This window comes from Suncus etruscus, chromosome 1 (assembly GCF_024139225.1).
Source record: "Suncus etruscus isolate mSunEtr1 chromosome 1, mSunEtr1.pri.cur, whole genome shotgun sequence".
Taxonomy (NCBI): domain Eukaryota; kingdom Metazoa; phylum Chordata; class Mammalia; order Eulipotyphla; family Soricidae; genus Suncus; species Suncus etruscus.
In genome coordinates this window covers 11,234,754-11,258,777 of record NC_064848.1, presented here as the reverse complement: position 1 = coordinate 11,258,777, position 24,024 = coordinate 11,234,754, and the positions used below count along the sequence as shown (strand labels likewise).

Below are 24,024 nucleotides of genomic sequence, written 5' to 3'. Positions count from 1 at the left end.
CTTACACAGGATCAACCTGGGTTTAATTCTCAGCATCACTTATGGTTCCATAAGCACAGCCAAGAATGAGCACAGAGGTAAGTCCTGAGCAGATATGGCCCAAAAACTGGGGGCGGGAGGGGGGGAATGAGGAAGAGATCTAATATGTGTCGTCAAAGCAGTGTGAAAGAGATAATACCTTGCCAGAAAGGGAAAATCAAGTAAAAAAGTACATTTCTCATCTGAAACTATGAAGGTCATAATGATATGAGTGGGGGGGGGGAGAGAGAGAGAGAAAGCTGTCAACTCAGAAGTCTAATTCAGCAAAAATAGACATAAGGGGCCAGAGAGATAGCACAGCAGTAGGGCGTTTGCCTTGCAAGCAGCCGATCCAGGACAGATGGTAGTTCGAATCCCAGCATCATATGGTTACCCAAGTCTGCCAAGAGCGATTTCTGAGTGCAGAGTAAGGAATAACCCCTGAGCACTGCTAGGTGTGACCCCCCCCCCAAATACACATAAGTCACAGAATGTTTTCATATATAGTGTCATACATCAGGCTTCAGTGTTCATATACATCAACACCACAGTTCCCAGATATCATACTTTCCTATTGTACTGCTCACATACCCTCTGGTTGTAGTGCACATAGGTCTTTTGTTGTTGTTGTTGTTGTTGTTTTGTTTTGTTTTTCGGGCCACACCCGTTTTGATGCTCAGGGGTTACTCCTGGCTAAGCGCTCAGAAATCGCCCCCGGCTGGGGGGGACCATATGGGACGGCGGGGGATCGAACCGCAGTCCTTCCTTGGCTAGCGCTTGCAAGGTAGACACCTTACCTCTAGCGCCTCACCGGCCCCACATAGGACTTTTTGTTTCCTTTTGGCTACATCTTCTTTGCCCAAGGTTTACTCCTGGCTCTGTATTTGGGGATCATTCCTAATGAGCATGGGGGATCACATGGAAAGTCAAGGATCAAACCTGGGTTGGCCACATGCAAGGCAAGAGCTCTACCAGCTGTACTATCTCTCCAGCCTCACACATACATCTTTTTCTTTCTTTTCTTTTTTTTTTTTTGGTTTTGGGGGCCACATCTGGTGATGCTCAGAGGTTACTCCTGGCTATGCGCTCAGAAATTGCTCCTGGCTTGGTTGGGGGACCACCATTGGGACGCCAGGAATTGAACCAAGGTCCGTCTGGGACCCGCCGTGTGCAAGGAAATCGCCCTACCGCTGTGCTATTGCTCCGGCCCCACACGTACATCTTTTAACCACAGTACTTGCCAAGTGTTTTGCCCTTCAGTTTTGATGCTCAAACACACCTTGATGAGGTACAGTCAGAAATCAGTCAGTCGTGGTGTAGGGAATCATACACAACAGAGCTACCAGGATTATGCTCAGCTCAGGTAGTGGCATCAGGGATTGAACCCAGGGAGCGCTTTTATCAGTGAGCCATCTTCAGCCCCCACGAAGGGGAGTGGCTTTTAATCACTCCTACTAAAAGTTGGCTGGAGAGACAGTATACTTATTAAGACACTTTACAAGTAGTTGAACCACAGGGCCATGCCCCTGAGCTCCACCCAGAGTAATACCTAAGCACAGAGCCAATAATAGGTCCCACCTGACTTGACCCCAAAACCTAAATAAAGCTAAATCTAAAAAAAAGTTTTAAAAAACTTTAATTACAGCCGAGAAGCCTGGGATATCCCAGTGGCTTTTGCAACAGAGAGAAAAGGGCTGGTTAATGTATCTGTGAATTTGTGAATGTGAGTACTACTCTAAGAAATTTTGTTGACTAAATTGTTGCTGCTCTTTGTTTGTTTGTTTGTTTTTGGTTTTTGGGCCACACCCGGCGGTGCTCAGGGGTTACTCCTGGCTGTCTGCTCAGAAATAGCTCCTGGCAGGCACGGGGGACCATATGGGACACTGGGATTCGAACTAACCACCTTTGGTCCTGGATCGGCTGCTTGCAAGGCAAACACCGCTGTGCTATTTCTTCGGGCCCTATTGCTGCTCTTTGAAATGATTCTTAGAATAGTCAATGGACACAGTTTAGCGGTTTTACTGAAAAAGGGCAAAAAGGTGTTATTAAAACATATAACATGAATTATTTATGTTCATTGTATTAGTTCTCCCTTACCCATCAAGCAAATACTCAAACATGAATGTTGTAAAATTCTATCAGCCACACTATTATGCCACCTTTTAGTCATAAACCCCTCTTTAGCACTCAGCCTATCTCCCCCAGCTCAGGCATCACTCTTGGAAGACTCTGGGGACCATATGTGGTGCTACAAGGCAAACGCCCTACGCACTGCACCATCGCCCCCCCTTTTTTTCATGAATGATTTTTTTTGGGGGGGGGGATGAAAACAAGAGAACATATCCTGTTTCATTAATAGTAACTTGATGGATTTGAAATATTTAACTCTTGTCTGACAAGTTCCGTTTCTTCTCTTGCAGGGAAACCCAGAATTTATTGGAGGCAACACAGTCCTGAACCCCTCCAGGCTTCTGGAGTCTTGGGCCGGCAGCTGTTATTTGTACAACAAAACTGGGGCGAAGCCGGCGCCTGAGTAAATGTGTGTGTGTGTGTGTGTGTGTATATATATATATATATATACACATATATATACATATACATATACATATATACACATATATATACATATATATATAAACACATATATATAAACACACACACACACACACACACACACACACACATATATATGGCTTAAGTTTGGACTGTGTTTGGGAGTTCAGATGTTGTTTTCTTTGCTTTCTGCCAAAGGGAAAAAGGTGGCATTCCAGCTGCGGACGGGGAGAGCGCATCTGGAGCTCGTGAGTGAGCGAGCAAGCGGTGGGAGACTACACCCAGGGGAGGTGAACCGGGGTGCAGCGGGGTGCGCCCCGCGGGAGCAACCTCGGCAATGGGGCTGGGGGCGGGGGAAGAGGAATCCCCGTCCATCCCCGCAGTCCAGGCTCGGGGCCTTGGGGGAGCGTGTGCAATGCCTGTGCGCGCTGCCCAAGTGAGCGAGGAAGGAAGGCAGGGGGCGAGATCCGACGCCCGCAGACATCATCACCACGCATGACGAAGCGCCTTCCCCCGCCCGCGCGACACAGGCATCGCGCGATGCACGGCCACGCCCGCACATCTCCGAAACGCGCGCACGCACACACCTCCCCAGGACGGGTCCCTGGACCGGTTGCCATGGCGAGCCGGAGCGCGTGAGCCCCCCGCCGCTCCCCCCACCCGCTCCCCCTCACGCCCCCGCGAGCCCTCCGGCCAGCTCGCGCGCTGATTGGCCGCCGCCGCCTCATTATGCAAATCATGTGCGTAGACCCGGCGGCCGGCTGCCTGACGTCACCAGCGGCGGGGAGGGCGGGGCCGGGGGGCCGCGCGCTCCGGCTTCAAAACGCTCGAGCCAGACCCCGGAGTCCGGGCCGGCCCCGCCCCTGGCCCCGCCCCCTCGCCATCGCCCCTCCCTCCCCGCGCCCGGGCCCCGCCCCCTGGGCCCTCTCCAGCGGTCCAGGGAGGGGACGGCGGGACCGGCGGGACCGGTGGGACTGGCCGGCCGCCCAGGGGCCGAGCCAGCGGGGACATGGCCGCGGCCGCGCCCGGAGGGTCTGCGCCGCCCGCCGGCCCGGGCCCGCGCCTGGCTTTCAGCACCGCGGACAGCGGCGTCGGCGGCGGCGTGAGCGGGCTCGCCCCGGGTCCTGCCGCCGTGCCCATGAAGGACCACGACGCCATCAAGCTCTTCGTGGGGCAGATCCCGCGGGGCTTGGACGAACAGGACCTCAAGCCGCTCTTCGAGGAGTTCGGCCGCATCTACGAGCTGACGGTGCTCAAGGACCGGCTCACCGGCCTCCACAAAGGTGCGCGGGGTCAGCCCAGCCCAGCCCGGTCCAACCAACCCAACCCAACCCAGCCCAACCCAACCCAACCCAACCCAACCCAGCCCAGCCCAGCCCAGCCCAGCCCAGCCCCAAGCCCATCTCCAGCGCGGCCCAGCCCCAGCTCCAGCCAGCCCTGCAACACCCACCTACTCCAGGGCCAGCCCCCCATCTCTGCCCTGTCCCCTCCCCCGGAGGAGTGCAGAGCCTCCAGCCCAGAATTTTCTGACATCTTGGCATCAGCACTTGGATCCTGACCCTTCCTTCTTCCACTCACTCCCAGCCTACCCCCCCAATCTCTCGCCTCTCACGTCCCCCTAACCCTTTGAACCTTTTTTTTTTTTTTTTTTTGCACCCCTCCAAATCTAATATCCCAGATCTTGAATTGGGAAACTTACTCCTCCGGTTAGTTTCTCCAAGCCCAGAACTCTGTCATCCCAGAACACCCACCCCATTGAGCATTTATTTCCTTGTTCAGGCCTCGACCAACTTACATCCGTCACCCGTGCCTCCATGCCCAAGTTGGTCTCCAGAGCCTTCTTCTGACTCTTACTGGCCAGCTTTACACCTCAACTAGACCCCCAACTCTCTCTTCTTCAGAATCCAGGCCTGCCTAGCTAACCCACAGAATTATGTTCCTCTTCCAGGAAGCTCTTAGTCCCACATTCCATCCTCTGCCTTTTTCTTTTAAATCACACCTGGTAATGCTCAGACCTTTCTCCCAGCTCTGTGTTCCAGGATGAGTCTTGGTGAGCTCAGGAAACCATATGGTGCCATGGATTAAATCCTAGTAGGCCGATCATTGTGCAAGGCAAGCGCCCTACCCACTGTACTCACTCCAATCCTACTCTAAGCCTCTTCTGAGTGGAGTCAGAACCCTAACCCGAGTTGAGATAATCCCACAGCCTCAGTGAAACCTACACACCTCTCTCATTCTCTAACATTTCTCTCTTCCTTGATTTCCCTTTCTTCCTCCTCATTATTGCTCTTTTTGGCCTCCTACTTCACCTCCTTCACAGCTGGGTGCTGAACCAGGATTTTAAGGTTCAGGATGAAGAAGCAGAAAGGGTTCTCTCTACTGTTGCTTAAGAAGACACCACAGTCCTGTCCAGCCACACCCCTTTCTTTCTGTAGAGAGGGAGGAGGCTTGTTTACATGCAGAAAAGTCTTTCCAGGCTGGGCCCAAGTAAAACAGGCAGTCACATGTCATACATGGGTGGGGAAGGAAATGGATTTGAGGAGAAACACCTCCATCCCTCTCACATAAACCTTGCTGCAGTTTCAGGATTAAGGGGGGCGGGGGTAGGGTCACGAGCAATCCTTCATCATTACCCCAGGAGAGAAATGGTAGGCACTGGATAAAGGCTACAAGGTACTTTCCTAAAGACTGGGAGATAGAATCAGGCTCTACCTATTTTCAACTGGAAGGGCTTGAGATATCTAGGCACAGCAACACAGGGGCCACAGGAGAATGTCTTTAAAAGACTTGATACTAGCTTATAGGGCTATATCTTCTGCCCGTGTGATAGGGAGTTGTTAAAGGTGACTGGACAGTATAAGGCCACATGAGTCAGATTCTTTCCAACGCAGTCACTTGCTTGACTAGCTAGATGGCGGTCACCCATCCATAGCAACTTATTTTCTAGACATTTATTTTAGTCCGTAAGAATTGTTCATCTCTCTGGCCCATATACATTCAAGGAAAACATAAAATATTCTTAATTCATACTTTTGTTACTGAGACACTATTAGAGTCTCTGAAATGTTCTCTTGTCCTTTCTCTTTCCACTTTGCTCTAATTTTTCATTCACTTGTCCCTTAAACCACATTTCTCTGTCATTCCATATTTCTATTTTCCCATATCCTATTCTAGATAGTTCACCCAAGGCTCTTTTAGATGCTGACTTGACCCCTGTTTCTTTCAGTCAGGGCCCCAGCCCTGTACCAGCTGATATGACTTGATGGCAGAAAAAGCAAATATGTAAACAGAATCAAAATGATTTTTTGAGAGGGGGCCACATTCAGTGATGGTCAGGGGTTATTCTTGCCTCTTCACTCAGAAATTACTCCTGGCAGGCTCTGGGGAATTACATGGGATGCCAAGGATCAAATCCAGGTCAGTCACATGCAGGGCAAACACCCTACCTACTGTGTATCACTCCAGCCCCATTTTCTGGTTAGCCCCAAACCAACCCACAATTGTCTAAGACAGTAATGCCTCCCTTAGTGATGATTGGTGGGTGTCTTCCAAATTATTATCCTCCCCACCCCTACCCCACAAGAAGGATATCTAAAAGCCATAGTGACCCATTTTACTTTACTGGTTGGGTATTAATCGGGGCCGTCATGGTTCTTTAAAAACAATCTTCTCATCCTAGATTCCAAGCCCTGCCCTGCCACCAGTATCTTGCTGGAGTTCAGTTTTCTGATTGCTGTAGATAAGATTTTGTCCCAGGAATTCCCTAAAGTTCTTTTAATTCAATAAATGAATGTCACCCAATCATCTTAAGAGATGGCCACAGAGAAGACAACAGAGAAAATGTTCTCATCTACTTTTTTAGTCTGCGAGCATTAAGTGGAAAACTCATCAAAGGCTTCCAACATCTACATTTTTCCTTCAATCTCTCTCTTTCCTACACTCAGAAGGTCCTCTTAGAAAACAAAATCTTATTGTCTCACAGCCTTGCTGAAAACTCTTTAGTGGCTTTCCCATTTTTTAGGGAGGAAGTTTAAATCTAGATAGATTTAGAAGATTATAGACAAGTGAATTTCTGCATACCTCACAGTTACTCTGCCCACATTAATAACTTTCTAATGATACTAGCCTCTTCTATTCATTTCACCAATACAATAAATTCTCACCTCAGTCTTCATATAGTATCTACTTTCCCCTCTACTGAAAAAGTCACCAGATTTCTTACCACCTGGCTAACCAGTATTTTCTTGAAAACATATTGACTTTTTTTAAAAAATAATATTTTATTTAAACATCTTGATGACAAACATGATTGTGGTTGGGTTTCTGTCATGTAAAGAACACCCGCCATCACCAGTGCAGCATTCCCATCACCAATGTCCCAATTCTCCCTCCTCCCCACCCCACCCCTGCCTACTCTATACAGGCTTTCTATTTCCCTCATACATTCTCATTGTTAGGATAGTTCTCAATATAGTTATTTCTCTAACTAAGCTCATCACTCTTTGTGATGAGCTTCATGAAGTGAGCTGGAACTTCCAGCCCTCCTCTCTTTTGTCTTTAAAAATTATTGCAAAAGGGCCCGGAGAGATAGCACAGCGGCGTTTGCCTTGCAAGCAGCCAATCCAGGACCAAAGGTGGTTGGTTCGAATCCCGGTGTCCCATATGGTCCCCCGTGCCTGCCAGGAGCTATTTCTGAGCAGACAGCCAGAAGTAACCCCTGAGCACCACCGGGTGTGGCCCAAAAACCAAAAAAATTATTGCAAAAATATCTTTCATTTTTCTTAAAACCCATAGATGAGTGAGACCATTCTGCATCTTTCCCTCTCTCTGACTTATTTCACTCAGCATAGTAGATTCAATGTACATCCATGTATAGGAAAATTTTATGACTTCATCTCCATATTGACTTCTTTAAGATATTCCTTGACCCTGTTCACTCAATTGCTGTGCTCCTGTGATTGATATATATATATATATATGTATATATATTATTACCATTTTATACCAAAGCCCATTATAATGCTCCCCTCACAATAAGCCAATATTCAGTAAATATTTTTGAATGAGTGAGTGTTCAATGAGTACTGGAAAGGAAAAACTCAATGCTTCTTAACCTACAGGTTCTAGGACTAAACAAAGATGAGAGTACTGACCTTTTAACTCAATCCAGACATTTTCCCTCTTTCTATTATTCCCTTCAAGAAATTAGATTTGGGGTACAACAACCCTTGAAGAGGCTCTATCTTAAAAACCTGGGAGAGTTAACTTATCAATATCCTTAGATAATGTTGGCATTCCTTGGAAGTTCCCACCTCTAACAGTCCTTAAACAAGTCTAATTTCCCAGATCAAATAAATCCATCCCTTGATTTCAAACTTGACAGAGGGGAGCAGGGTGAATATGAGTTTCAGACTGAGATTGGCTCCCAACCCTCTTCTTGCCTCCTCCTTCTGAGTCAGGAAGTAGTTGAATTTAATTCTTGGTGATTCCAGTGGCTGGAAGTGGGGAGATGTGGGGTTGTCTGAGCATGTGATTATGTGGAGAACACATGTTCCCTAGTTAGAAGTTCAGGAGCAAATGAGGGAATCAGATCATGAGACACGGTCATATAAAGATCCTTCCTTCAGAGAAGATGGGAGGTAGAGAAGACTCCTCAGAGGCAGTATTCTTGTTGAAAGGAGAATTACCTTGAGTTTGTTGGCTTAATGGGGTTGACTTCAGAAAGAATATTTGGGGGTCTCAGAAAACCCCCTGAGCCAGCCTCTTCCTCCCCAGGCTGTGCCTTCCTCACCTACTGCGCCCGGGACTCTGCTCTCAAGGCCCAGAGTGCACTGCACGAGCAGAAGACCCTGCCAGGGGTAAGTCCACCAGGGTTGGGGGGTGGGCCTTACCTCAGTCTGGGAACACGCCTTCTGTGCATGCTAAAGCAACAAATAGGGGCTGGGTGGGACCTGAAACTAAAATCAGTATCATTTTTTCCCTTGGAGGGGGGCTTACCTGTACCCTGAACAGAGACAGTTATTTTGGCTTATTCAGTCATTTTTGCTCCAAGAAATTGACTCAAACCTTGAACTTAGTGACTCAAGTGTTTGGCCCCATCTTTAGGAGAGGTGTCTAGGAGTTCTAAGCTAAAATTTTTCTACCTTGGCTAAAATTTTGACTGCGGGTATCATTTGTCTCTGGTATTAGCGTATATACAGATCCTGCGGTAGAGGCATTAATATGTTACCATTTTCTCCAGTTAAAGGGTCCTTTGTAGTACTTTTCTCTGATCCCTTTTCTGTCATTTTTTAATGACTCACCAAGATGGCCTTCCTTCCACACTGCACTCACTTGATGAAAGTTAGAAGAACACTGGTTCTGTAGGTAGCCAACCTGTTGGGTATCGGTGGCACCTGATACATGTTTTTGGCTAATGGCCAATCAGGGTCACATTGATCATGGTTAAATCAGGGACAGGTTGATCATAGAACAAGAGGCAAATGGTGAATATTAGGAACTAGCATGGTTACACTCATAGCCCCATATTCTCTCATCCAAAAAAAGTCATAGCTCTAGAACAAAAACACTGGACATACCAAATCCGGAACTATATTCAGCTATTGTCCTTATTTTAGCCTACAAGAGAGAGACTACGATAGGAAAGGGACATAAACATGTCACAGGAATGACAGTTTTACAGACAGGAGTGTTTTGTTCTCCACATATGGAGATGTGGTTTAGTTGAGAGTTGTTAAAGAATCATACTAATATAAGTGTGTGCATATATATATATTTTTTTTTGGTTTGGGGGCCACATTTGACTTGCTCAGGGGCTATTCCTGGTTCTGCACTCAGGAATCACTCCTGGTGGGCTCAGGGGACCATATGGGATGCTGGAAATAGAATCCAGGTTAGCTGTTTGCAATACAAATGCTCCTCCCACGGTGTTATTGCTATATTGTTAATATAGTTAATAATACTAGCTTCCCACTCTCGGACCTGTATTTTAATATCGGCTTTATCAGTTAATAGTTCTGTGATAACATTACTAAAACTTTTGATTTCAATTTTATTATCTATAAGATGTAGGGGTTTTACTTGTTCGTTTTGGGGCCACACCCAGTGGATGAGGACTCACTCCTAGCTCTACACTCCTGATGGTCCTCAAGTGACCATATGAAGTGCCAGGAGTCCGTTTGGATAGTAGCATGTTTAAAAATATCTTTCTCATTTACTATCTCTCAGTTCCTGTATGATGTAAATTATACCATTACTTAGATCACTGATTTGTTGTGAGGACTAACTGAGGTTTAGCAAGTGCCTGGCACAGAGTAAGATTTCAATAAACATTACTGCTGAGATGAAAGTGATGATTTTCAAGTTCCAAAGAGAAATGTGATTTCTTATGGGTAACGTCACAGGACAGGGTTATGATTATGGTGTAAAGAATAAATACTACTACTTTCAGCTCAGTATAAAGAAGTAATTTTTCTAAACTAGAACATCCCAGCAAATGGTTCAAGTTTTGCCTTAAACTGATCAAGCTGTTAGTGGAGCCTCATGTCCTAGGACTAGTTCTAGTTCTAGCTATTGAAGCTTTGAGCATTACTCTTGAAGACTTAGAACCAACCAACTCCAACACATTACTCTCAGCAATATTCTAGCTTAGTAGTCATTCAAACCTGGATCTGGATCCAAAGCCCATCAATCTCTTGCTCCAAGGCCTTATTACCACTTTAAGCTTCCTCATCTGTAAAATTGTACTCATTGGGTTACTGTAGTGATCAAATAAGCCAACGCATGTATAGTTATTGGCAAGTAATAAGTACTCAGTAGTATTTGTGGTGATGGTGGTGGTAGAAGCAACAAACTATTAAGTAAGAGCAGTAGGAGGAGTCATTATTTCAGCCAACCATATGAGTAAACAACTTCTGCTGCTAGAATTGAGATTTAATGAGACAAGCTGTAATATTACAGGTGGGAAACAGCATAGTAAAGGTGCAGAGCCAGAGATAACAGGATGGGTATGAAAAGTGATTGTTTGTTTGCATGTGTGTGTGTGTGTGTGTGTGTGTGTGTGTGTGTGTGTGTTGGGGGAAGGATGGAAGTGAGTGTGAGCCAGGCCAGAGAAAAAGAGAAAAAATTCACAAAACGTTGTGGAAGAGAAGGGGTGGAGTTATAACGTAGTGAATGGGCATTTGCTTTCCACAGCCGATCTGGGTTTGATCCCTGGCTTCTCATATAGTACCCTGAGCTCTGCCAGTATAGTAATCCTTGAGCACAGATCCAGGAGTAACCTTTAGCCCCAAAATACATAACAAAAAAAGAATTGTGAAGAGGAAAATTTTAATGTTAAACAGAGAATTGAACTTAATTCTGAAAACAAATGGAAGGGATGGGGAAAAATAATTATGAGCTTTGGGAAAACAAAACCCCCCTTAACCAGACACAAGACTCTGCAAGATCAGGGTTGTCTTGCTACGAAGTCCTCAGAATAATTTTTTGTTTTTCTTTCTTTCTTTCTTTCTTTCTTTCTTTCTTTCTTTCTTTCTTTCTTTCTTTCTTTCTTTCTTTCTTTCTTTCTTTCTTTCTTTCTTTCTTTCTTTCTTTCTTTCTTTCTTTCTTTCTTTCTTTCTTTCTTTGTCTTTCTTTCTTTCTTTCGTTTGTTTTTGGTTTTGAGTCACAAAACAAAACCTCCTGGCTCTGTGCTCAGAAATTGCTCCTGGCAGGCACGAGGGATCATATGGGATCCCAGGATTTGAACTACGTCTGTCCTGGATTGGCTGCATGCAAGGCAGATGCCATACCTCTGTGATATTTCTCCAGCCCCCTTCAGAATAATTTCTTTTCTTTTCTTTTTGTTTTTTGTTTTTTTGGGTCGCACCCAGCAGTGCTCAGAGGTTACTCTTGGATCTATGCTCAGAAATCGCTCCTGGCAGGAGCATATGGGATGCCGGAATTTGAACCACCATCCTTCTGCATGCAAGGCAAATGCCCTACCTCCATGCTATCTCTTTGCCCCCACCTTCAAAATAATATTTTTTTGGTGGTTTTTGGGTCACACCCAGCAGTGCTCAGGGGTTACTCCTGGCTCCATGCTCAGAAATTGCTCCTGGCAGGCACGGGGGACCATATGGGACGCCGGGATTCGAACCGATGACCTTCTGCATGAAAGGCAAACGCCTTACCTCCATGCTATCTCTCCGGCCTCTCTTCAGAATAATTTTTAAAGGAAAAATTTCTTTGGGGAGAAAAGGCAATGTTTACTAATACCAGTGTTCCTAGGATTGGCAAGTTCATAGACATTTACTCTTCTGTGAAGAAGGGATTGTTATTAGCATTTCATTTTTACAGGTGAGGCAATTGTCATAGAGTCCCAGTGACTTGCCTATGTTCACACAACTACTGATGGAAAGATCTGGGCTTTGAGGTGAAATGCACAGGTAGCAGATGGGGGCTTAAAGGTTTGGAAGGGGTTGTTGATTTGGTGCTTCTTCCTCCTCCCACCCTTTTATTCATAGCCCTCCAACACAGCCGGCCTCCTTTAGAGCTGCCAGGATTGGCCTTATTCACCCTTTCCAGTTTAACAAAGTGAAAATTAATATTTAATTATTCTCTTAAATGAAAATCGATGGCCCTTTTGGCCAGCCCCAGTAGTGTCCGTGCCATCAATCTTTCCTCTGAATCTGCCAGGGGCAGTAGCAGTTTTAGTCAGTCACCTGGCCTCAGGCCCACCAACACCAAGGGAGGTGGTGCCCCACTCTCCGTTAGCACTGGTCCTGCCACAGCCACCACCTGCTGGGGAAGCAGAGCTAAGGCTCCAAATGGGCTCCTAGTGAAGGCCTGTCACTGGAATCAGGTAAGATTGAGCAACGTAAAAGAGAAAGTCTAGGGAGAAATACTAATGTCTGCTGAACTGAAACCTTTCCTCGGTGCCCATATACCTTCCCCCTGGTCATTTCTGCCACCTATCAGGATTGGCTTTTGTTGAAGACTTCTTTCAAGCCTTGGTGAACTGTACCATAAAGTCTCTTCCCCCAAGAAACTAAAGCTCGTTCTATCATCATCATGATATTTTCCAAGATATATCTGAACAAGAGAGTTAATGCCAACTTTGACCCCACTTTATTTTATTTAGAATATCCTTGGGGCTGGAGAGATAGTATAATGAGTAGGGAGCTTGTCTGCACCTGGGTTCAATCCCCAGCATCCCATATGGTCCTCCGTGCATTGTCAGGAATGATCCTTGAGTGCAGAGCCAGGAGTAACTCCTAAGCACTTCTGGATGTGGCTCAAAAAGTGGAAATAAAGAAGGTGCTTTCTTGTGTTTCACCCTGCTCATGCCCTCCATTCCCCTGGGCACTCACCCTTCAGTGCTGTAAAGGACACTGACAGACCTGAGCATACTTGCTTCTTCAGATTGTGACCTGCACAAAACAGCTTCATTGGAAATGGCAAGAAGGAGCTAAAATCCAAAACTGCCCTTGACCAAGCCACTCATACTTTATTATCCCAGAGGAGGGGGGGGGTCACACTTTTATGATTTATTCCCAGAATTGAGAGTGCCTTCCTGTAACTCAGAGATACCATATGTACTAGCAGTTACTAAAAATGACACAGAGCCTTTTTTATCTCAAGAAGCTTTAAGCAGGCCAGAGAAATATCATAGTGGGTAGGGCACTTGCCATATAGTATTCTGAGTGTAGAGTGTGACCCCTAAAAAAGAAGTTGCTATCTTAGAAATGGCTCATGGCATCTCAGTGGGGTTTGCATCTGGGAATGCACAGAATAATCAGAGATGGAGAGGGAGAAGAAGCTATCAGAGCTATGTCATGGTCTAGCTGGTCTAGAAACCTAAAAGACCAAGGCCACTTTTGGAATTCTGGGAATAGTGCAAGAACTGGCAGGCACAGTGTCCAGTGGAGAGGGCTAAGGAAAATTTCACATGTTTATAGAATATTATGCAGGTCGAGCAATGAGGCCAGGCCCAAAAGTTTGACTACCACCTTAGAATCTTATCGTAAGACTCACAGTGGAGAACCATGGGTGGGTTTTAAGAGTGAGTGAGAGTGAGTGAGCTCTTAAAAAGATTCCAATATTCCAGAACCCTGCCAGGAGTGATCTCAGAGTACAGAGCAAGAGTAAGGACTGATCACAGTCAGGTGAAGCCTCAAAACAACAAAATAAAACATTGCTATCTACAATATGAAGGCTGAGAGGGAGGCAGCAACCAAGGCATGATGTCTTTTTAAGGCACTGTTGCTTGTGACAGTGCTGACATGGATGGGTGAATATAGCAGGACTGGAGTGAGGAAAAGTTATTGAAAGCTATTTCAGATATTCATAGAGATTCTCTAGAGCCAATGGGACTTGGAAATGAATTGACTTAGAGGATGAAGTAGAGAACAGCACTAATAATGATGAAATCCACCTTTTCCTTATCCACTTTCTCTTGCCATGATCTCCCTCTTACACCTACTATTTGGTCTCTTTGTGTTGTGTTTCTGGCAAATGCTCCTATATGAAGGGGAAGGAGATGAAGGCATGTGTGCTGAGTGGTGAGAATACTTGGCATTGGAATAGAGGTGTCTGAAGAGGACAATGCTGAAGCCAAAGGCAGGAGTTTCAGCAAGTTAAGCTGAGAGAGTCTTCCCTTCCCTTCTATTCATGGGTGAAGGGTCTCAGTGCTTGTGTGTGTGATGCTGACCATCACCTGAAGTAGGTTCTCTGTCCTCCTTCATCTTCCTCTGCAGAACCGAGTCCTGAAATGGGCACTGCTCTGGTGTTCTCCTAGGAAACTCTCAGAGAGCAGTTTTTCAGTTAAGTCAAGAACTTGCTTGGTGTCCCATGGCAAGTTCTTGGTTAAGGAAGTAAAATCTTTATTTTCAAGGTGGGAGATGCCCCTGCATTGTAAACAAGTATGAGTTCTTATCCCTAGTAGATAAGAGCTCGTTTTTATACTTAAGATTTCCCCTTTTTTTAGTGTGCCTTTGCAGGGAGAAATGGTGCTGCATTATATTGCCAGAAGGACTCCACCCATTTTCGACTTATTTGATTTTTTCCCCCAGTTTAGTACCTTTCTCTTCTTCAAACAAAACCACATAACTTGAACTATCTAGTCCCGCCTCCCAATTAGAGCGGGAAATAAGGAAGGAACCATGACCAAACAGGTGTAGGACCTCTAAGTAGTAAGCTAGGCACAGAGGGGACCACTTATTCTAGCAGCCCCGGGGGTGAGGGAGGAGGATATGGGAGGTAGAATGGGAGTGGAGGTGGAGGGAGGACAATTCTGTGATGGGAACTCCCCTGTTTTTATGTTAATATGTACCTAAAATATTATCGTCAATGATATGTAAGCCACTATGATTAAAATAAATATTATATGTAAAAAAATAAAAATAAAACACTGAAATTAAAATAAAAGAAAGTAAAATCCTCTTCTTCAGTGGGGAGCCATGACTTTTCATCCCAAACTCACATCCCCTTTCTTCTGAGTTAGGGATGAAGCAGAATAAGATTCTACCATGTGTTTAAGCCCTCTTTTCCAGCCACACGGAGAAAACATAAATCTTCAATGGCCTCACTTGCGAGGCCAACTTCCCAAAACCTAAGCCATGAACCTGAGAGCCATCATCTCCACTCTGCTTCCCCAGATCCTCAAGCCAAAAGAACATTGCTCATTTTGTGAACATTTCTTGAATTTGTCCATTCCTTCTACCTAGATTCAGGCCACCTTCACCCCTTACCTGTGTCACAGATATTCTTTCTTCTTCCCTTTCTAATTCTTTCTCATCACAGGGATAGTTTATGGGAGTCTTTATAAGTCAAAAGGCACCAAATCATTTCTTCTGCTTCAAACCTTTCCTTAGATCTCTTGCCATCTACACATATAAAAAGTAAAAATTCCTTTTTGTGACTTTCATAATCTGCCCAATCTGGCCCCTCCCTATCTTTCCATTTTAGATCTGGCAGGGAGATACCATGATCTGGAAGGTGGTTTTCCCAAGGCAAGGCTCATCCATTGCACTCCAGATTTGCTGACCCCTGTGATTTACCCAAATATGGAAAATTTGACTGCATAATTTATGGTAGCGGAGGACTACGTTCACACTCTCCCCTGAGAAAAAAGAAAAAAAATCTTTCAATTAATAAAACTTATTTTATCTGGGGCACCTATTGGGCCATCGTTGTTTTTACCACAATCTTTAGTAATGTGGATACTAAGGGCCAAATATCTTGGAGAAACTGCTAGGGATAGAACTTAGATATCAATCTAGAGGTTTGAGAAATAGTATAGATAGTGGGGCACTTGCCTTGCACACAACTGATCAATATTAATGTGGTTAATGTTAAAGTGACCTTTAACATTCCATATGATTGCCCCAAGCACCAGCTAAGTAATTTCTGAGAGCAAAGCCAGGAGTAATCCCTGAGCATCGTTGAATATGACCCCAAAACAAACAAACAAAACACACAAAAGAACTTGGGATGTAATCCACTTGGAAGCGAGTGGCTTTACCCTGGCTATGACTTTGGATGGCTTCTAGAACTCTTGTTGCTCTGGAGAGGCAACCTCCCTCCTACAACTGTTCAAAGTTCTCAGACTCCAATCCTACTTCTTACATTATTGCTGATGGTCCAGTGTTCCCTGTCCTACATAGCCCATGTTCAACTGTGCCTTCCCCAAGGAAGTTTCTGAGTTATTACCTTCATCTATCTGCCGTGACAAGCCTCGCCATAGCACCTCACCTCACATACTTCCCAAGATCCTGAGCCTTTGGGTTTTGTCACTTTGTGTCCTGTCTTAAAATGAATCAAAAGTTGGGGTCAGAGCTATAGTACAGCAGGTAATGTGTTCGCCTTGCATGCGGCCGAGCTATGTTTGGTTCCCGGCATCCCATATGGTCCTCCAAACCTGCCAGGAGTGATTGCTAAGCAGATCCAGGAGTAACACCTGAGCACCACTGGGTGTGGCCCAAAACCCAAAACCCCCCCCCCAAAAAAAAGAATCAAAAGCTAGGAAGAGAACTCAAAGGACAAGGTACATATTTTGTATGTTAGAGGTCTGAGTTTGATTTCTAGTATCACATGATCCTATAAATGTGAGTGTGGCCCAGATTCACAACCCCCCCCACAAATAATGATAGGTAGAGAAGCACATTACAGAATTCATCGACGTCAGTACCAGACAGACAGATCTAGAGACAAACATCAGCCTAACCTGCCACGTGATCTTGAACAAGGCAAATATCATCTCTACTATAGGATATAGCATCATCTTGCAACATGGTTGGGAGGAATTTAGAAACAACGTATGTAAAATGCCATAGGAAGGGTCTGGTGATGCCTAATGGGTTCTCAGGGAAGGGTGGTCTGATTTCCTTCTCTGTGAATTTTTGAGGACTGAGTCCTCTGAGCCATCACCATGTTCTATGAACAAACCAGCTGAGAAGCTTTGTAAGTTCAGGAAATGCAGACAGCTAGTCTGGTGGCAGAAAGCCTCAATGCTAGCCTCCAAGGCACAGCCTCTACTAAGTCACTGCGGTGAATGTCCTCACTCTCTGTCAGAGAGTGGTGGAGTGTGGGAAGAAGGAAAAGTGGCGTCTTTCGGAGAGCACTGATGAGTTCCATCTCCCCAGAAACCCAGCCAGGGCAGCCGCTGCCATGGAAACCACTGCTGTCATATGGACTCGTCACTCTAGGCTCTAGAGAGTAATTCTCAGAATCTATTTAAGAACTAATAAAATAATGATGGTCTTGCTCACCCTCACTGCCCCCTATCCCAGACTTCCACTTCTCTCCGTCTCCTCGTCCACTCTCCTCTCTCCCTTGCCTGCATCCCCTTCCTGTCCCTCCATACTCTCCTTTCTCGTTCACATCACGTCCACTACCATTTCTCTCTTCTGGGACACCATTCTAGATCGCTCTTTCCACCCGTCCTCCACCCCTCAATTTTCCCAGGTTTCATCTCTTCCCATGTCTTGCTCTCCATGGCTCTGTCTCTTGGTTGCCCTTTCACAATCACAGGTAGCCATGTTTAGGGATGGGTCCTGTCTTCCTGGTCCCTAGTTCAGGCCAGTCCAGACCTGTCCAGCTCACCCTCACCTGCTTGGATAGATCTGTCATTCCCTCTAGACTGAAGCCTGAGTCCTGTTGGTGTCTCAGCTCTCACCCACAACCTAGTACACTGCGAACACTCTACCACCTGTGGGTGTGTCATAGCAGATAGGACCCTGAGTGTTGGTGACGAGCAGGATTCTGCTAGTTCAAGATTAATCTCTTTCTCTTTTCCTCCTTTCCTTTCCTTTCCTTTCTTATCCTTTCCTCTTTCCTTTCTGTTCTTCCCTCCTTTCCTTCCTCCTTTCCTTTCCTCTTTCCTTTCTTTTTTCCTTTCCTTTCCTCCTTTTTACCTTCTTTTTCCTTTCCTTTTCTTTCCTCCTTTCCTTTCTTTTCTCCTTTCCTTCCCCCTTTCCTTTTCTCCTTCCTTTCCTTTCTTTTCTCCTTTCCTTCCCCTTTCCTTTTCTCCTTCCTTTCCTTTCTTTTTCCTTTCCTCCTTTCTTTTCCTTCTTTTTTCTTTCCTTTTCTTCTTTTTTCTTTTCTTTCCTCCTTTCCTTTCTTTCTCCTTTCCTTTCTTTTTCCCTTTCCTTTCCTTTCCTTTCCTTTCCTTTTCTTTCCTTTCCTTTCCTTTCCTTTCTTTTTTCCTTTCCTTTCCTTTCCTTTCCTTTCCTTTTTCCTTTCCTTTTCTTTTTCCTTTTCCCTTTCCTTTTCTTTTTCCTTTTCCCTTTCCTTTTCCCTTTCCTTTCCTTTCCTTTCCTTTCCTTTCCTTTCCTTTCCTTTCCTTTCCTTTCCTTTCCTTTCCTTTCCTTTCCTTTCCTTTCCTTTCCTTTCCTTTCCTTTCCTTTCCTTTCCTTTCCTTTCCTTTCCTTTCCTTTCCTTTCCTTTCCTTTCCTTTCCTTTCCTTTCCTTTCCTTTCCTTTCCTTTCCTTTCCTTTCCTTTCCTTTCCTTTCCTTTCCTTTCCTTTCCTTTCCCCTTTCCTTTCCTCCTTTCCTTTCCCCTTTCCTTTCCTTCTTTCCTTCCTCCCTACTCTCCCACCCCCAAATTTGATCCAAAGGAAATTGCTCAACTGTGACTGCCAGGGCGTTACCATGGTTACTGGGTAGCACTTGTGGCTATGGTAACAGGAAGCTGCCTGTTGTCTGGGCAACGAGCACTTTGGTAGGGGATGGAGTGGCCCCTGATTGGTGCAGAAGCAGTGCATTTCCTGAGGGGAGGGGGTCAGATCATCACCTTCTCAGGCCAGATGGGCATCAGTACCCCTTCTTCCATGAACGGGAAGGCTGCTGTTCTTTTCTCCCGGCACTCAGCTGTCTGCCCCCCAACAATAATTCCTCACATCCTACGCACCCAGCTCCTGGCAGTTTACAAAGACCTTTTGCGTTCCCATTCTCTCATGTGATCCCCACAACACCCATGAGAGGAAGGTGAGATGGGGATTCAATCATGAATTCTCTCAGGGCGGTAGGGGGGGTGGGAGTGTGTGGAGCGTATATGGGAATCACCGAGGAGCTTTTTACAAATGAGCTGACGCCCCACGTTGAGAGTCTGCTACGCTTACCAGGTGATTCTTTTCTACCCCTGCTCAGGTAACCCCTGACTTAGAAGGGGAAGTTGGTCTGGGTGGAGAGTACGGGGGTCAAACTGTTTTCCAGTCTGGATGAGTGGCAGGTCCAAATTCGGGCACAAACTTGAGCTCTGGCTTGGGGGTGTCAAGTGGAAGGTGCCAGTTGGACTTCTTAGAGGGGATGTCCAGCAAGCAGCTGGGCTCAGGAGGGAGGTGTGGGCTGGAGAAGTAGAACTCTGAGTCATCTGTGAGGAGACAGAAGCAGAGACTGGGGTGGGGTGGGACTCCCCAGAAAGGGAAGATCAAGGATGGTGCCTGAGAGGTCGCAGTAACGTAGGGGAAGGCAGGCCCCAGCACTGCATGAGGGAGCAAATGTGGAAACACTGGTGACGCAGGAGCTGGGGCAGCAGCTCCCACTCAACTAGCTGAATCCAAGAGAAGGGAACTTGCTGACAGTCACATCATTCAGTGGCAGAATGGAGGGTTTTCAGCACTGGTAGATTCCCAGTTGGTTTCAACTAAATGCCTCAGAGAGTTATGTTCTCAGTTTTAGACACAAAACACAAATCAGCATCGCCCTCCCACCTATTTCTTCTCCCCGTAGCCTCTGAGTCAGTGATGGCAGAACTGGATTCCCAGTCTCTATCCGCGTCTTCAGGCAGGAGATTCTCTTTTACAGCCACAGACGGCCCTATCCTTGCCACTAAACTACCTATAACCAAACCTTGTCAGCACCATCTCAATATCTGGTTTCAAGGAGGGCATTTTGGTGAAAATTTATGATATTGGGTCCCAGTTTGTAGATGGTAGAGTGCAGAACTCAAAAGGGGCTAGTACTTAGATCCTGAGAATCAGGCCCAGGGGTGGAAAAGCCAGGGGCTGAGGCCAGGCAGTAACACTGACTGGTTGTTTTGATCCGATGTCTTTCAGATGAATCGTCCGATCCAGGTGAAGCCGGCTGCCAGTGAGGGCCGAGGAGGTAACTTCCCTGTTTGAAGAAGCTCAGGGGTCACCCATGGACGGGATGGTGGGCACGCTCTTGGAGTCAGACCACTCCTTACTTTATAACTAGAGGCTCCTGCATCAGGGGAACGAGTGGAATTATTCAGTCCCAGAAACTATCCAGTATCCCTCTTAGACCCAGAAGAGTCCCAAAGGGTCTTAGCAGATATGGGAAATAGAGCAAGGGGGTCTTTCTACTTGGGTCTTAGAGAGAAGACATTCCTGGTTTTCCAGGTGGTTTTACTAGAAGGTGGGTGTATTCTCTTTTTCCAGTCTCTATATCTAAAAAGCCCACTCCAGACTGGATTGGGACCTTTCATTCCTTCTCCATTGCATATTTATTCACAATCAAAGAAGAACTTGGTAAAAAAAAATGTAAACCATATTAAGGAAGTTTCCTGTATGCTGAGAACCAGATGTGTTCTTGATAGTTTCCATGTTGAAAAAAGCAATGCTACCTTCTGCTATCAGTTCTTGTTGACTTTCTCTTGATCCTACATTGTTCTAGCATATTTGCTTATAGTCCTTCCCTAATATCTGTTGACTTTCTCCCTTAAATAATACTATCTCCCTGCCTTACCCAATATCAGTCATGGCTTTTTATGTGAAAGAAGCTGCCCCAGATCAGAATGAAACTCAGTTGACAGACATTTATTGACTCCTAATAATTCTGTGAATTCTTTGAGACTCTGTGCTCAGTGTTCATACCTTCAATAGCTCTCATAACTTCATGGCTCCATATAAGAATTCTTTTCTTCAAGAAATTCTCCCTTCATTCTTTCAAATTCTCTGATCTCTGGTCTTCGAATATCAGTTTCTTGCCTCAGATATTATCACATCCTTACCTGCATTGAAGAGATATGTGCAAACTTCCTTCTTGCTATCTCTCTATATATATAATAAATATACATATATATCCTTTCCATGTCATTATTTCAAGACCAGTTTTTGAGAAGTTTCTAGCTGCATACTAAGCCTCTGATTTACTTGACTCCCCAAATTTATGCTTCTGAGAAAACCATTAAGCATCAAGGCCATTACTGTCTATCTTCTAAGCTTTGCCCACGAACACTAGACAGTTCCACAGTTGAGAGGCCAACTGAGCATAGTAAGGCAGTTAAGAAGTGAACAATAGAAGGTTGGGCTGTAGCTCATTCCACTATCCAACCAACATCTTCTGATTACAGATGTGAGCAAGGCAGACCTGGTGCCTGGCCGCATGAAGCTCTGGAGCTATGAAAGAACATAGACAAGTAAGCAAGAGGGCATAATTCAATGTAATCATCACTTCCCAAGGATCGGGGAAGGAAATCGTGGGAGACATAAACAAGGGGTACCTAACTTTGTCTGGAAGCTCCAATTGGGCTACCAGTGGAACAATATTGAAGCTGCTATCTCCAGGATGAGGAAGAGGTAGTCAGCTAGAAGCAGATGTGGGTGCATTTCTCAGGAATGGCCTATAAAGAGACTGAGGAACACAGTGCAATTTAGGAATCTGGTTTGGGAACTAAGTCCCCTATTACTAGGGCACCCCTGCTGTTTGACATCCATCTATATTATCAGGGTGGGATCACTGCAGAAAAAGTGGATCCTACACAAATAAAGCTTCTCCTGGACCTGGTCTATATGTCCAATTGGGCCCAAGCAGAGGCATCTGCCTGAGTTTTATAATTTCTTCACTATTTTTTTTGGTTTTTTTTTTTGGGGGGGGCACACCCATTTGATGCTCAGGGGTTACTCCTGGCTAAGTGCTCAGAAATTGCCCCTGGCTTGGGGGGATCATATGGGATGCTGGGGGTTCAAACCGCGGTCGCGATCTTTCCTTGGCTAGCGCTTGCAAGGCAGACACCTTACCTCTAGCGCCACCTCGCCGGCCCCATTTCTTCACTATTTTGGTAGGAATTTTCAACTGTCACACTACTTACAAATTTTGCACCTGTGGCATCCCATGTGTAACAACTCTAAAACTCATAATTTTAGTGCTTAAATGTTATATAGCTGTCTCTTGACAAGTGATGGCTCTCAGGAGCATATAATCCAAAAATTCCATGGATAATCCTTCTTGCAGGCTGGCATCTTTAAATTCTCCCTTGCTTTCACTCAGACTCACTAAATGTTTCCTACTACATCTTCAGGAGGAAAAAGGCATATGTACTGAGTCTTACAGAGCATTTAAAATAGTTTTACTTTATACTTTACATTATATATATATATTAAAACACAATGTTCATGATTTGTAAGTATTTTACTACCAGCTTATCTTTGTTACTTATCCTTTTTTTTGGGATATATACAATTTTGATTTTTCCCCATCCCAAACTGATCAATTTACTATGTATCTACAAAAGTTTAAAACTCCAGGAAAGGGAAGATGTCTCAAGTGCTAGAAAGTACATGCCTAGCATTGTGAGACCCTCAGTTTGATTCCTAGAACCATGGATCTCTGAGAACTGCCCAGGAATGATGCTTGGCTTCTGGGATCCACCAGGAGTGACCTCTACTGAGAAATATTTTCAGGAGACTGGGGAGATAGAAAACAGGACTAGATTATTATTAATATCATTATTGTTATATAATACATAATATATTATTATACATGTATATTGTTTTAAAAGAGAAAGCTCATGCTTTGCAACAGAAGGTCTGTATTCATCTGATTACTACCGGAAGCAGAGACCCTCAGCACTGTTGAGTGTGGCCAAACAAGAAATCCCAACATTTTCAGTAATACAGCTTTTCTTCTTTCTAGTGGATGAGCCTCAGTGCACCTACCATCAGAATCTTTGTGCCATTACACTTCCATAATGACACTCTCATTCTCTGATCCTCCCGTACCCTCCCCTGGACCCTTTAGGAAACACTATTTTTCAGAGTTGGTAGATAATCTTATTACCAATCAAATAGTGCTATTTTTCTTCAATGCTTCAATATAGCTCTTATAAAGCTAATTTAGCTCTCTACTAAATTTTAATACAAACTAATGATTTAGAAACTCAACTTTGAAAGACGGAATTGAATTTTGCTTTTGTAATGCAATATGTGACACTTATGTGGGTCAGGTCTTACCTCTCTCTGATCCCCCAAATTCTACAAGCCTTCAGAGTTAGTGAACACACCTTCCTCATAGATTTACTCCTATGAGAGTTCAAATATTTTTATTACTCCTGAAATTTAATTCCTTAACTTATAGTTGATTATTAACGATTTCTGTATCTTCCCAGGATGTTAGTACTAACACAAACATTTCTGAGTATGAAGGCAAACATATATATATATATATATTGTTTTGTTTTGTTTTGTTTTTGAGCCACAACCAGTGGTGCTCAGGGGTTACTCCTAGCTCTGCATTCAGAAATTGCTCCTGGCAGGCTCGGGGGACCATATAGTATGTTGGGGACCAAACTCACATTGGCCGTGTACAAAGCAAATCCCCTACCTGCTATGCTCTCACTCTGGCCCCCACCTATGATTTTTAAAACATTCTATTTTCTTCTGGAGACTCATATCCCCCGCACCAAAGAAAAGAAATCTTCAGATGAAATCCTACAGGTAAATCTAAGTGGGTAAAGTAATCATGATTTAATAAGAAAGTTCACATTCCAATTCTATTTTATGTTAACAACAAATTACATTAAAAAGAAAAAGAAGAAAAAAAAAGAGAATCAGCACTAATGAGAGCTTAATCAAACCTATCAGGTTTGTTTATTGGCCTAAAGACTTCCATTTTATCCCCAAGGAGAAGTATGCTATTGTGCTCACAGGCTGCTTTTTTCTTTTTACTGGTTATTAGTCAACAGCATTTCTCAGGGACTTGTTCCCAGTTGTGTGCTCACAGGTCATTCTCAGT

At 44.9% G+C, this 24,024-nt stretch overlaps 1 protein-coding gene and 1 non-coding gene across 6 annotated transcripts in view; both read left to right on the top strand.

Annotated features, from left to right (window-relative positions):
- Nucleotides 1-3,527: 3,527 nt before the first annotated feature.
- Nucleotides 3,528-24,024, top strand: part of CELF6 (CUGBP Elav-like family member 6) — a 40,087-nt gene continuing 19,590 nt past the window's right edge. For 3 of the 5 annotated variants that reach the window (XM_049777916.1, XM_049777910.1, XM_049777941.1), the window contains exons 1-3: nucleotides 3,528-3,854; nucleotides 8,347-8,429; nucleotides 20,106-20,154. In XM_049777916.1, coding sequence (XP_049633873.1) covers nucleotides 3,581-3,854; nucleotides 8,347-8,429; nucleotides 20,106-20,154 — 406 coding nt within the window. In that variant the 5' untranslated portion in view covers nucleotides 3,528-3,580. Of the gene's footprint in view, nucleotides 3,855-8,346; nucleotides 8,430-18,793; nucleotides 19,036-20,105; nucleotides 20,155-24,024 lie in introns of those variants that run through there. The other 2 variants (XM_049777933.1, XM_049777924.1) reach the window with 2 other exon arrangements.
- Nucleotides 15,513-15,673, top strand: LOC126033514 (U1 spliceosomal RNA). Its single transcript, XR_007504460.1, has one exon. It is a non-coding gene; the product is annotated as a U1 spliceosomal RNA (small nuclear RNA).